General features: G+C 38.2%; 1 protein-coding gene across 1 annotated transcript in view; it reads left to right on the forward strand.

Moving 5' to 3' along the window:
- Window positions 1-15,124, forward strand: part of LOC134674700 (protein strawberry notch) — a 61,174-nt gene that overhangs the window by 35,141 nt on the left and 10,909 nt on the right. The window contains exons 23-25 of the mRNA XM_063532825.1: window positions 478-572; window positions 1,271-1,348; window positions 1,845-1,956. Of these exons, the coding sequence (XP_063388895.1) occupies window positions 478-572; window positions 1,271-1,348; window positions 1,845-1,956 (285 nt within the window). The remainder of the gene's footprint in view (window positions 1-477; window positions 573-1,270; window positions 1,349-1,844; window positions 1,957-15,124) is intronic.

Raw genomic sequence — 15,124 nt, forward strand, 5'->3', positions numbered from 1 at the left:
CTGTATCAGCATATCTTACTCTAATTGCATAGAAGATAAGGCCGAGGAGAGGTCGAGAGAGAGATGTGATATAATAATTTGAAAATGGTTTGCTTTAATTGACGACCGGTCTGGCCTAGTGGGTAGTGACCCTGCCTATGAAGCCGATGGTCCCGGGTTCGAATCCTGGTAAGGGCATTTATTTGTATGAAGATACAGATATTTGTTCCTGAGTCATGGTTGTTTTCTATATATTTAAGTATTTATATATTATATATATCGTTGTCTGAGTACCCGCAACACAAGCCTTCTTGAGCTTACCGTGGGGTTTAGTCAATTCGTGTTAAAATGTCCTATAATATATTTATTATTTATTTATTTATTTAATTGGCATTTTTACCCCAAAAGTATTGGCAGAGACTAATTAAACAGATATTAAGGTAGGATACAAAAAAAAATACAAACTGATAATTATGATAACCGCAATTTGATGACCAGGTCGGACGGCGCTTGAAGCTGTGATGAAGGCTATCATGAAGTACGAAACGCCGCTAGTGCCCCCGCCGAGAGATTACAACGGAGATTTCTTCCAGGTAACTTATCTAATAAACGGGTACACCTTAAAATGACATATTGGAAGATGAAGTAATTATTCTTTCGGGTTCGTCCCGAGTATAAAGTTTTTTGACAAGAGCGTTTCTTTTACTTTTTGCCTTTTTCATATATTGTGACCTTTTTTGCCACTTTTGTGTTATTTCTAGTCAGCATCGCGAGCCCTTTTCATCCTTATAGGAGAAGTAAGTGTCCTATAATTTCCATACATTTTTCATACTTTCCTTTTTGTTACCGCCATGCAAAGTATATGGGGCAATGGTAACACTAGGAAAAAACTCTGGGACATTTTTTTATCCCATTAGGATCGAAAGAGCTCGTGATTCTGTGTAGAAATAACACAAAAGTGGTAAAGAAGTTCACAATATACAGGGTAATTTTTGGACCGTTAGCGATATTGTACGAGGTGAATAGGTAGGCTATACTGAACAACTTTTTCTATGAAACCAACTCCGAAATCACAAAAAGTTTTTTGGCCGTTTCACACATTTTGGTCGAGTGGATGTCGACGTTTTCTATGGGAAGGCCACATTTTTTATGGGATTGCGCGGTTGGCCTACCTAATCACCTCGCACAATATGGCTAATCGTCCAAAAATGACCCTATAAAAAAGGCAAAAAATAAAAAAAAAACGCTCACAATGAATATTAATTTGTACAACGTTCTGTTTGTATGACAGGATATCGCCAGCGCGCTAGTCGGAGTAGGACTAATAACCAACAGCGAATCTGCGCCTGGGGTGCTCACGCTTGACAAGGTACGTCTGCACTTGGCTTGACTCACATTTACATCTTGGCAGGGTCGCCATGTGAAGGTGGGAACTTATTAATCGTAGCCGGTATTCATTGTATCACTTTACGAAGCCAGATTAAATGCGCAAATCTTAACGCAGATGGCGCTGTAACGAAAAGGTTCCAATAGTGACAGTGAGATTTGGTATTTTAGGTTGCAAATAAAAAAGATCAAGTTCATGCTTATGGATACTAAACTTTGAAATTCGAGTTTACCTGTATGAAGTTGTTATCGCTGCTGTATAAAATATATAAAACATATTTGATGACGAAATGCGACACATAGCAGGAAAAATAAACCATAAACTAGGAGCACTACTACACTACTACTACTACTAGCTGTCAGTTGAAAACAATTCCCCAAAGCGCCCTCTGTATTGAGCCATTCGCAGGTCGAAATCGTAAATTGCAAGAATTTTTAAATTGTAAAGCTTATGCTATCAAGTTATTTCTTTTTTGCAGGACTACAACAACATGTCGAAGTTCCTCAACCGGATACTGGGCATGCCGGTGGAGCTGCAGAACCGGCTCTTCAAATACTTCACGGACACGCTCAACGCTGTCATGGAGCAAGGTACCATTCATTCATTACTCTCTCTTCTTCCTCGCGTTATCCCGGCATTTTGCCACGGCTCATGAGAGCCTGGGGTCCGCTTGACAACTAATCCCATGATTTGACGTAGGCACTAGTTTTTACGAAAGCGACTGCCATCTGACCTTCCAACCCAGAGGGGAAACTAGGCCTTATTGGATTAGTCCGCTTTCCTCACGATGTTTTCCTTCACCGAAAAACGACTGGCAAATATCAAATAATATTTCGTACATAAGTTCCGAAAAACTCATTGGTACGAGCCAGGGAACCATTCATTCATTCATTACTATTACATATATAATGAATATAAGAATTAATTTAAATTATTTAAGCTATAGTTCGGTTTTTTTAGCATTAGAAAGAAGGTAAGCGATCTTGACGTGTCTTTTAATTGAAAAATGGTTTTTTTTTAATCAGTAACTATTACTTATCATAGCAGAAGAATATAAATGATCGTATTAGGTTCATAATTGTTACATATTTGCCGTGAATTAATTTTAAAACGTGTTTTTCAATTAAAATACACATCAACATTGTTTACCTTTTTCCTAATGCAAATAAAACGAATAGTCCGGGAGCCGGCTGCATGAAACAAACCTCATCAAAAAATAGAATATACCTACCCTGTAGAGGTACCTGACATTTAGTAGATTCCAACGCACTTGGTCGGCCTAGGCTTAACCTGGCAGATTTTGTACAAATGGCAAAAACGTTGGACAAAAATTCATCAAAAAAAACCTCATCGAAAAATAGAATGAAACTTGTATGGTAGGATACCTGACCTTGAGGACAGTAAAAAAAAAGTGGTCGGCCTCACCTTAGCCTGGCAGTTTTTGCAGTCCGACCAGATTTATTGGGTCACGTGAGAGCTACAATTTACCTCATCGAAAAATAGAATGAAACAAACGGATTATAATAGCTAAAATAAGCCTGTTGACGTATGTCTTGGTCGGCCTCACCTTAACCTGGCAGTTTTTGCAGTCCGACCAGATTTATAAAAAAATCATCAAAAAATTTTTATCGATAAATCGTATGAAACTTGTATGGTACGATAGCTGCCTTTGAGGACAGTAAAAAAAAATGGTCGGCCAAATCCTGTGTTTGCAGGTTCCTGTGTCCGACCAATTTTGTGGTACCACGTGAGAGCTACAATTTACCTCATCGAAAAATAGAATGAAACAAACGGATTATAATAGCTTAAATAAGCCTGTTGACGTATGTCTTGGTCGGCCTCACCTTAACCTGGCAGATTTTGCAGTCCGGCCAAATTTATAAAAAAATCATCAAAAAAATTTTATCGAAAAATCGTGTGAAACTTGTATGGTACGATAGCTGCCTTTGAGGACAGTAATAAAAAAATGGTCGGCCAAATCCTGTGTTTGCAGGTTCCTGTGTCCGACCAATTTTGTGGTACCACGTGAGAGCTACAATTTACCTCATCGAAAAATAGAATGAAACAAACGGATTATAATAGCTAAAATAAGCCTGTTGACGTATGTCTTGGTCGGCCTCACCTTAACCTGGCAGTTTTTGCAGTCCGACCAGATTTATAAAAAAATCATCAAAAATTTTTTATCGATAAATCGTATGAAACTTGTATGGTACGATAGCTGCCTTTGAGGACAGTAAAAAAAAAATGGTCGGCCAAATCCTGTGTTTGCAGGTTCCTGTGTCCGACCAATTTTGTGGTACCACGTGAGAGCTACAATTTACCTCATCGAAAAATAGAATGAAACAAACGGATTATAATAGCTAAAATAAGCCTGTTGACGTATGTCTTGGTCGGCCTCACCTTAACCTGGCAGTTTTTGCAGTCCGACCAAATTTATGAAAAAATCATCAAATTTTTTTTATCGAAAAATCGTATGAAACTTGTATGGTACGATAGCTGCCTTTGAGGACAGTAATAAAAAAATGGTCGGCCAAATCCTGTGTTTGCAGGTTCCTGTGTCCGACCAATTTTGTGGTACCACGTGAGAGCTACAATTTACCTCATCGAAAAATAGAATGAAACAAACGGATTATAATAGCTTAAATAAGCCTGTTGACGTATGTCTTGGTCGGCCTCACCTTAACCTGGCAGATTTTGCAGTCCGGCCAAATTTATAAAAAAATCATCAAAAAATTTTTATCGAAAAATCGTGTGAAACTTGTATGGTACGATAGCTGCCTTTGAGGACAGTAATAAAAAAATGGTCGGCCAAATCCTGTGTTTGCAGGTTCCTGTGTCCGACCAATTTTGTGGTACCACGTGAGAGCTACAATTTACCTCATCGAAAAATAGAATGAAACAAACGGATTATAATAGCTAAAATAAGCCTGTTGACGTATGTCTTGGTCGGCCTCACCTTAACCTGGCAGTTTTTGCAGTCCGACCAGATTTATAAAAAAATCATCAAAAAATTTTTATCGATAAATCGTATGAAACTTGTATGGTACGATAGCTGCCTTTGAGGACAGTAAAAAAAAAATGGTCGGCCAAATCCTGTGTTTGCAGGTTCCTGTGTCCGACCAATTTTGTGGTACTACGTGAGAGCTACAATTTACCTCATCGAAAAATAGAATGAAACAAACGGATTATAATAGCTAAAATAAGCCTGTTGACGTATGTCTTGGTCGGCCTCACCTTAACCTGGCAGTTTTTGCAGTCCGACCAAATTTATGAAAAAATCATCAAATTTTTTTTATCGAAAAATCGTATGAAACTTGTATGGTACGATAGCTGCCTTTGAGGACAGTAATAAAAAAATGGTCGGCCAAATCCTGTGTTTGCAGGTTCCTGTGTCCGACCAATTTTGTGGTACCACGTGAGAGCTACAATTTACCTCATCGAAAAATAGAATGAAACAAACGGATTATAATAGCTATAATAAGCCTGTTGACGTATGTCTTGGTCGGCCTCACCTTAACCTGGCAGATTTTGCAGTCCGGCCAAATTTATAAAAAAATCATCAAAAAATTTTTATCGAAAAATCGTGTGAAACTTGTATGGTACGATAGCTGCCTTTGAGGACAGTAATAAAAAAATGGTCGGCCAAATCCTGTGTTTGCAGGTTCCTGTGTCCGACCAATTTTGTGGTACCACGTGAGAGCTACAATTTACCTCATCGAAAAATAGAATGAAACAAACGGATTATAATAGCTAAAATAAGCCTGTTGACGTATGTCTTGGTCGGCCTCACCTTAACCTGGCAGTTTTTGCAGTCCGACCAGATTTATAAAAAAATCATCAAAAAATTTTTATCGATAAATCGTATGAAACTTGTATGGTACGATAGCTGCCTTTGAGGACAGTAAAAAAAAAATGGTCGGCCAAATCCTGTGTTTGCAGGTTCCTGTGTCCGACCAATTTTGTGGTACTACGTGAGAGCTACAATTTACCTCATCGAAAAATAGAATGAAACAAACGGATTATAATAGCTAAAATAAGCCTGTTGACGTATGTCTTGGTCGGCCTCACCTTAACCTGGCAGTTTTTGCAGTCCGACCAAATTTATGAAAAAATCATCAAATTTTTTTTATCGAAAAATCGTATGAAACTTGTATGGTACGATAGCTGCCTTTGAGGACAGTAATAAAAAAATGGTCGGCCAAATCCTGTGTTTGCAGGTTCCTGTGTCCGACCAATTTTGTGGTACCACGTGAGAGCTACAATTTACCTCATCGAAAAATAGAATGAAACAAACGGATTATAATAGCTATAATAAGCCTGTTGACGTATGTCTTGGTCGGCCTCACCTTAACCTGGCAGATTTTGCAGTCCGGCCAAATTTATAAAAAAATCATCAAAAAATTTTTATCGAAAAATCGTGTGAAACTTGTATGGTACGATAGCTGCCTTTGAGGACAGTAATAAAAAAATGGTCGGCCAAATCCTGTGTTTGCAGGTTCCTGTGTCCGACCAATTTTGTGGTACCACGTGAGAGCTACAATTTACCTCATCGAAAAATAGAATGAAACAAACGGATTATAATAGCTAAAATAAGCCTGTTGACGTATGTCTTGGTCGGCCTCACCTTAACCTGGCAGTTTTTGCAGTCCGACCAGATTTATAAAAAAATCATCAAAAAATTTTTATCGATAAATCGTATGAAACTTGTATGGTACGATAGCTGCCTTTGAGGACAGTAAAAAAAAAATGGTCGGCCAAATCCTGTGTTTGCAGGTTCCTGTGTCCGACCAATTTTGTGGTACTACGTGAGAGCTACAATTTACCTCATCGAAAAATAGAATGAAACAAACGGATTATAATAGCTAAAATAAGCCTGTTGACGTATGTCTTGGTCGGCCTCACCTTAACCTGGCAGTTTTTGCAGTCCGACCAAATTTATGAAAAAATCATCAAATTTTTTTTATCGAAAAATCGTATGAAACTTGTATGGTACGATAGCTGCCTTTGAGGACAGTAATAAAAAAATGGTCGGCCAAATCCTGTGTTTGCAGGTTCCTGTGTCCGACCAATTTTGTGGTACCACGTGAGAGCTACAATTTACCTCATCGAAAAATAGAATGAAACAAACGGATTATAATAGCTATAATAAGCCTGTTGACGTATGTCTTGGTCGGCCTCACCTTAACCTGGCAGTTTTTGCAGTCCGGCCAGATTTATAAAAAAATCATCAAAAATTTTTTATCGAAAAATCGTATGAAACTTGTATGGTACGATAGCTGCCTTTGAGGACAGTAAAAAAAAGTGGTCGGCCAAATCCTGTGTTGGCAGGTTCCTGTGTCCGACCAATTTTGTGGTACCACGTGAGAGCTACAATTTACCTCATCGAAAAATAGAATGAAACAAACGGATTATAATAGCTAAAATAAGCCTGTTGACGTATGTCTTGGTCGGCCTCACCTTAACCTGGCAGTTTTTGCGGTCCGACCAAATATATAAAAAAAAAATCAATTTTTTTTTATCGAAAATCGTATGAAACTTGTATGGTACGATAGCTGCCTTTGAGGACAGTAAAAAAAAAAAACTGGTCAAGTGCGAGTCGGACTCGCGTTTCAAGGGTTCCGTACATCACATAATTTTCAACATTTTTTTTGTACGTGAGTCGTGAAACGTCTTGAAAAACCCGAATGGGTCAATCAAAAACCAGATGTAACATGAAGTTTTCTGGCGTGGTGGCTTATATCTCTACATCTCTGAAGATTAAATGCCCTACAGTGTTTTAAAAGCGAAGGCCGACGAGAGATAATACCTACAGGAAGGTCAAAAAATAAGTGTAAGTATTTCCGTAGCTAGGGAGGTTTTGGGATTATACTGAGCAACTTTTAGTACGGGACCAACCCCGAAATCGCGAAAAAAGAAGTATCCTCCCATAGAAAACAGACCAGCCAAAATGTATGAAACAGCCAAATTTTTCTTCGTGATTTCAGAGTTGCACGTTGGCAACGGAAATACGCTTAGTTTATTTTTTAGCCAACCTGTATACCTAGTGCTTTTTAATACACGTAACAATAAGTAACCTAATCAATCAGTACAGTCAGCAGCAGAAGTTGCTAAGCGGGCGACTGGTTTAAAATGATATGGACGCGACTTTATAGTTAAGACAATAAGAGCATGTGAAGGTAATTTTGATCACCTCGCCCGCTTAGCAACTTCTGCTGTTGACTGTACTACAAGCACCATTGCGGCTATGTGCCAAATACAGCCTAGTCGCATTTTTTGTCTTCAGTCCGACTCACGCTTGAAGCTAAAGGCACGCCTCTTTTGGACGCTTGTGGCCTTCGGCCTTATGCGGATATCGGCCTAGGGCCTTCGCAATAGTTGTCTACATCACGTTTCACTTAAACCACTGCGGCTGTGTCCCTAAAATAACGTTAACCGCATTTTTGTTCTTAAATCCGACTCACGCTTGACTCTAGATTTCTAATAGGTTTTCCTGTCATCTTTAGGTAAAGGACTATTATGTGTATTTTTTTCAGAATTTTTAACCCAGTAGTTTCGTAGATAGAGGGGGGGGGAATGGTCATTTTATGTCTATTTTCTTGAATAACTTCTAAACTTATTATCGTAAATTTATAAGAAAAATATATTTGAGATTCTCAAAATGAGCTCTTTCGTTTGATATGTAACACGATATAGTTTTCAAAACGTTGTTTTTTAATTTTGTCGTTTACCCCCCAAAAGTAGCCCCTATGTTTAAAATTCATTTGTTGTCGTTACATATCCGTCTTTGGGTCACAGACTTACATACGTGTACCAAATTTCAACTTAATTGGTCCGGTAGTTTCGGAGCAAATTGGCTGTGACAGACGGACAGACGGACAGACAGACGCACGAGTGATCCTATAAGGGTTCCGTTTTTTCCTTTTGAGGTACGGAACCCTAAAAATGGTCGGCCAAATCCTGTGTTGGCAGGTTCCTGTGTCCGACCAATTTTGTGGTACCACGTGAGAGCTACAATTTACCTCATCGAAAAATAGAATGAAACAAACGGATTATAATAGCTTAAATAAGCCTGTTGACGTATGTCTTGGTCGGCCTCACCTTAACCTGGCAGTTTTTGCAGTCCGACCAAATCTATGAAAAAATCATCAAATTTTTTTTATCGAAAAATCGTATGAAACTTGTATGGTACGATAGCTGCCTTTGAGGACAGTAAAAAAAAAGTGGTCGGCCAAATCCTGTGTTGGCAGGTTCCTGTGTCCGACCAATTTTGTGGTACCACGTAAGAGCTACAATTTACCTCATCGAAAAATAGAATGAAACAAACGGATTATAATAGCTAAAATAAGCCTGTTGACGTATGTCTTGGTCGGCCTTACCTTAACCTGGCAGTTTTTGCAGTCCGACCAAATTTATGAAAAAATAATCAAAAAATTTATATCGAAAAATCGTATGAAACTTGTATGGTACGATAGCTGCCTTTGAGGACAGTAAAAAAAAATGGTCGGCCAAATCCTGTGTTGGCAGGTTCCTGTCTCCGACCAATTTTGTGGTACCACGTGAGAGTTACAATTTACCACATCGAAAAATAGAATGAAACAAACGGATTATAATAGCTAAAATAACCCTGTTGACGTATGGCTTGTTACGGGCGGCTTTCATAAATTCAATGTGGCAGTGTGCGGCAGAATCCACTTGCATCAAATTTGATGCAACACATTGTGGCTGGACATTAAGAGATGAAATGTATAAGATCAAATGGTTTGAAGGACACATAACGCCTTTGCGAGTCGAAGAAATAACAATAAGATAATCACTTAATATATGTGAGGTTATCTTGTGTATTTTTATTTATTTATATTTATTGAGAAGTTCAATAGCGTTTACATTAAATAATATACAAAAAACATGAGAACTTATAGCATAGCCAATAACAGAACTTCCTGTAATTTATACATAATAAAAAATCATCTGTGGGTAGACTTGTAACTTGTGCTGTACAAGAATCGTAAATATAACTTAATTTGTAAGTCTTTAAGGTACAAGGAAAAAGAGAAAAAATTAATTATAACTGTAACCTGGAAAAAAATCCTAAAATAGTAGGTATAGCTCTAATTTTGCGTAAACAATAAATAAAAAATAGTAAAATAAAAATACATACAGTACCTACATAAACGAGCGAATCTATTAGTTTGTATGCATTTATTGGAATTTATGTGTTCGTGTGTGTGTGTGTGTGTGTGTTTGTGTGGGTGGGTGGGTGTATGTGTGTAAGTGGGTGTGATAGTGCGTGACTACCAGGAAAGTTGCTTTGCAATTTGTGATTTGAAAACACGTCTGGAGGAGAAGAAAGGGTCAATGTTTTGGAACGATTTATTATAGGTACGTGCGATTCTACTCAGAATTTAATAGAATAGAATTTTGGCCATAATTGGTACGATGACAGGGAATATGGAATAGTGTGGTGTGACGAGTTCGGCGCGTGGGAGCGCGGAGCCCTAACTGTGACAGCAATCCAACGCAGTCTAGATGCCCGTTGAGAACATCGTGGAGGAACATTTTACCATTTATTTAAATTTTGGAAGGATCACGTGCAGTTTTTCCTCTTATATTACAAGTGTTCGATTGAAAACTAAGCTTTGGTGTATACCTGGATCACCTGCACGTACAAGAAGGCGTTTCATATACGCCCGCCCATCAGATAGGTACACAAAGTCATGATGCGTATGGAATACAGCATGTGTGGTCCTATTCTAGCTGTCACGTGGTATCACAAATTTGGTCGGACTGCAAAAACTGCCAGGCTACGGTGAGGCCGACCAAGCCATACGTCAACAGGTTTATTTTAGGTATTATAATCCGTTTGTTTCATTCTATTTTTCGATAAAATTTTTTTGATGATTTTTTTATAAATTTGGCCGGACTGCAAAAACTGCCAGGTTAAGGTGAGGCCGACCAAGACATACGTCAACAGGCTTATTTAAGCTATTATAATCCGTTTGTTTCATTCTATTTTTCGATGAGGTAAATTGTAGCTCTCACGTGGTACCACAAAATTGGTCGGACACAGGAACCTGCAAACACAGGATTTGGCCGACCATTTTTATTTACTGTCCTCAAAGGCAGCTATCGTACCATACAAGTTTCATACGATTTTTCTATAAAAAAATTTTGATGTTTTTTTCATAAATTTGGTCGGACTGCAAAAACTGCCAGGTTAAGGTGAGGCCGACCAAGACATACGTCAACAGGCTTATTTTAGCTATTATAATCCGTTTGTTTCATTCTATTTTTCGATGAGGTAAATTGTAGCTCTCACGTGGTACCACAAAATTGGTCGGACAGAGGAACCTGCCAACACAGGATTTGGCCGACCACTTTTTTTTTACTGTCCTCAAAGGCAGCTATCGTACCATACAAGTTTCATACGATTTTTCGATAAAAAAATTTTGATGATTTTTTTATAAGTTTGGTCGGACTGCAAAAACTGCCAGGTTAAGGTGAGGCCGACCAAGACCTACGTCAACAGGCTTATTTTAGCTATTATCCGTTTGTTTCATTCTATTTTTCGTTGAGGTAAATTGTAGCTCTCACGTGGTACCACAAAATTGGTTGGACACAGGAACCTGCCAACAAAGGATTTGGCCGACCACTTTTTTTTTACTGTCCTCAAAGGCAGCTATCTTACCATACAAGTTTCATACGATTTTTCGATAAAAATTTTTTGATGTTTTTTTTATAAATTTGGTCGGACTGCAAAAACTGCCAGGTTAAGGTGAGGCCGACCAAGACATACGTCAACAGGCTTATTTTAGCTATTATAATCCGTTTGTTTCATTCTATTTTTCGATGAGGTAAATTGTAGCTCTTACGTGGTACCACAAAATTGGTCGGACACAGGAACCTGCCAACACAGGATTTGGCCGACCACTTTTTTTTTTACTGTTCTCAAAGGCAGCTATCGTACCATACAAGTTTCATACGATTTTTCGATAAAAAATTATTGATGATTTTTTTATAAATCTGGTCGGACTGCAAAAACTGCCAGGTTAAGGTGAGGCCGACCAAGACATACGTCGACAGGCTTATTTTAGCTATTATAATCCGTTTGTTTCATTCTATTTTTCGATGAGGTAAATTGTAGCTCTCACGTGGTACCACAAAATTGGTCGGACAGAGGAACCTGCCAACACAGGATTTGGCCGACCACTTTTTTTTTACTGTCCTCAAAGGCAGCTATCGTACCATACAAGTTTCATACGATTTTTCGATAAAAAAAATTTGATGTTTTTTTTATAAATTTGGTCGGACTGCAAAAACTGCCAGGTTAAGGTGAGGCCGACCAAGACCTACGTCAACAGGCTTATTTTAGCTATTATTATCCGTTTGTTTCATTCTATTTTTCGTTGAGGTAAATTGTAGCTCTCACGTGTTACCACAAAATTGGTCGGACACAGGAACCTGCCAACAAAGGATTTGGCCGACCACTTTTTTTTACTGTCCTCAAAGGCAGCTATCTTACCATACAAGTTTCATACGATTTTTCGATAAAAAAATTTTGATGTTTTTTTTATAAATTTGGTCGGACTGCAAAAACTGCCAGGTTAAGGTGAGGCCGACCAAGACATACGTCAACAGGCTTATTTTAGCTATTATAATCCGTTTGTTTCATTCTATTTTTCGATGAGGTAAATTGTAGCTCTTACGTGGTACCACAAAATTGGTCGGACACAGGAACCTGCCAACACAGGATTTGGCCGACCACTTTTTTTTTTACTGTTCTCAAAGGCAGCTATCGTACCATACAAGTTTCATACGATTTTTCGATAAAAAATTTTTGATGATTTTTTTATAAATCTGGTCGGACTGCAAAAACTGCCAGGTTAAGGTGAGGCCGACCAAGACATACGTCGACAGGCTTATTTTAGCTATTATAATCCGTTTGTTTCATTCTATTTTTCGATGAGGTAAATTGTAGCTCTCACGTGACCCAATAAATCTGGTCGGACTGCAAAAACTGCCAGGCTAAGGTGAGGCCGACCACTTTTTTTTTACTGTCCTCAAGGTCAGGTATCCTACCATACAAGTTTCATTCTATTTTTCGATGAGGTTTTTTTTGATGAATTTTTGTCCAACGTTTTTGCCATTTGTACAAAATCTGCCAGGTTAAGGTGGTTCGCCTAGGTTACTCAAAACTTAACTCTCGCTAGATGGCACCACTTTTGCAAAATTTCAGATTTTATTTTTTTGTGAAATGGTCTTGGTATTTGTATACTTAAAAGTATGTTTCGCGCACTCTTTAAGTAAATATTGAACTATTAAAATAAACATTGAATACTTCATTGTGCAAAAACCACCTTTTTAATTCGACGGAGTGTTGCTGTCACGCTTTTTCCTACTATTACTCACACATGCAAACAGTGTTTCCGTGATCCTTGTAGTAGACAATTTCACACAACGTAAGTATGTTGCAATAGCGTAACGGTATGTTCGTGGAAATACGTGCAAGAGGATTGGGGTTCAAGACTGGTGCGAGTAGGTAATTTCTTTTTGTTTCTCCTTTGTGTTATCTTACCTTTAAACGAGCAATTATTAGATATATAATTATTTATTTATATATTTGGATGGTATCAGAAACGGCTCTAACGATTTCGATGAAATTTGCTATAAGGGGTTTGATCTCTTAGCTAGGTCTATGAGAAAACGCGCATTTTTGAGTTTTTATGTTTTGTAAGCTTTGGTCGGTCTCCCAGATATTTAATCTCCGCTTGGCAACTAATCCCAGAATTGGCATGCGCACTAATTTTTACGAAATCGACTGCCCTCACCTTCCAACCCAGAGAGTAAACTTATTTGGATTAGTCCGGTTTCCTCACATTGTTTTCTTTCACCGAAAAATAGGTATCGGTGTATAAATAGGTAGGTATCAAATGCTATTTCGTACAAAAGTTCGAAAAATCATTGGTACAAGCCGGGGTTAGAACCCGCGACCTCCGAATTGCTTTCCGCTAGGCCAGCAGCGCTTCCCCCACATACTCAGTGTTATCAGGTTTTTTAAAAATCAAAAACCGGGCAAGTGCGAGTCGGACTCGCGCACGAAGGGTTCCGTACCATAATGCAAAAAAAACAACAAAAAAAAGCAAAAAGAAAACGGTCACCCATCCAAGTACTGACCCCTCCCGACGTTGCTTAACTTTGGTCAAAAATCACGTTTGTTGTATGGGAGCCCCATTTAGATATTTATTTTATTCTGTTTTTAGTATTTGTTGTTATAGCGGCAACAGAAATACATCATCTGTGAAAATTTCAACTGTCTAAGCACGGTTCGTGAGATACAGCCTGGTGACAGACGGACGGACGGACGGACAGCGAAGTCTTAGTAATAGGGTCCCGTTTTACACTTTGGGTACGGAACCCTAAAAACGATTACTTATGAAAGCAGAAGAATATAAATGATCGTATTAGATTTATAATTGTTACATATTTGCCGTAACTTATTTTTAAAATGTGTTTTTCAATTAAAAGACACGTCAAGATTGTTTACCTTATTTCTAATGCTTAAAAAAAACAAACTATAGTAATAATTGTGTTTTTCATTCATAGACAAAATCCATTATTTTTAACCACAGGAAATTTTATACACTTCTTTTTAGGGTTCCGTACCCAAAGGGTAAAACGGGACCCTATTACTAAGACTTCGCTGTCCGTCCGTCCGTCCGTCCGTCTGTCACCAGGCTGTATCTCACGAACCGTAATAGCTAGACAATTGAAATTTTCACAGATGATGTATTTCTGTTGCCGCTATAACAATTAACAAATACTAAAAACAGAATAAAATAAAGATTTGAATGGGGCTCCCATACAACAAACGTGATTTTTGACCAAAGTTAAGCAACGTCGGGAGTGGTCAGTACTTGGATGGGTGACCGTTTTTTTTGCTTTTTTTTGTTTTTTTTTTTGCATTATGGCACGGAACCCTTCGTGCGCGAGTCCGACTCGCACTTGCTCGGTTTAATTGCAGTGAGGAAGTCCTGATTGTAAAAATCAGAGAGATTAGGAAGAGTATAATTTCTAATTATCTTTGTAAAAATAAAAGAATACGTGTAGCCCATACTTAATAATCTATTTATGATAATAAGAAAAATTAAATAAAAAAAAAAACAATACCAAATTTAGGTGTAACAAAAATACAAAAAGTTATGTTCCAGCATACAATGACTGGGGATCGAACCGGGAATCTTCCGTTTGCAAGCAAAAAAGCGACTGTTTGCATAACACGCCATGATAGTTCTTAGCTAAGCTGACGAACTTCTCGCTTAGGTCAATTAACTACCTGTCAAATATCAGTGTCAACAAAATTGCACTAAACATGACGGCACTCCAAATTCGAGCCGTGGTCAGCCCGGCAACGTCGGAAATGGTATGGCAACGTCGCAAATGTATCTGTACACGACATTTGTGACACATACATACGTAAAATTGATGAAAAGTTAACTATGATTTTTGCATGATTTCTGTATGAAACATTGTTTTCCTGTTAATTTCGCGCAAACGAATATTCGAAAGAAGATAAATGCGGAAATATTTGTGTACTAATAGTGTGTAGTTACTTAATGAGCTTTGATTGAATTTTGTATGAAAAGCGAACCACCTTAAGCCTAGGCCGACCAAGTGCGTTGGAATCTACTAAATGTCAGGTACCTCTACAGGGTAGGTATATTCTATTTTTTGATGAGGTTTGTTTCATGCAGCCGGCTCCCG

Source organism: Cydia fagiglandana, chromosome 20 (genome assembly GCF_963556715.1).
Source record: "Cydia fagiglandana chromosome 20, ilCydFagi1.1, whole genome shotgun sequence".
Lineage (NCBI taxonomy): Eukaryota > Metazoa > Arthropoda > Insecta > Lepidoptera > Tortricidae > Cydia > Cydia fagiglandana.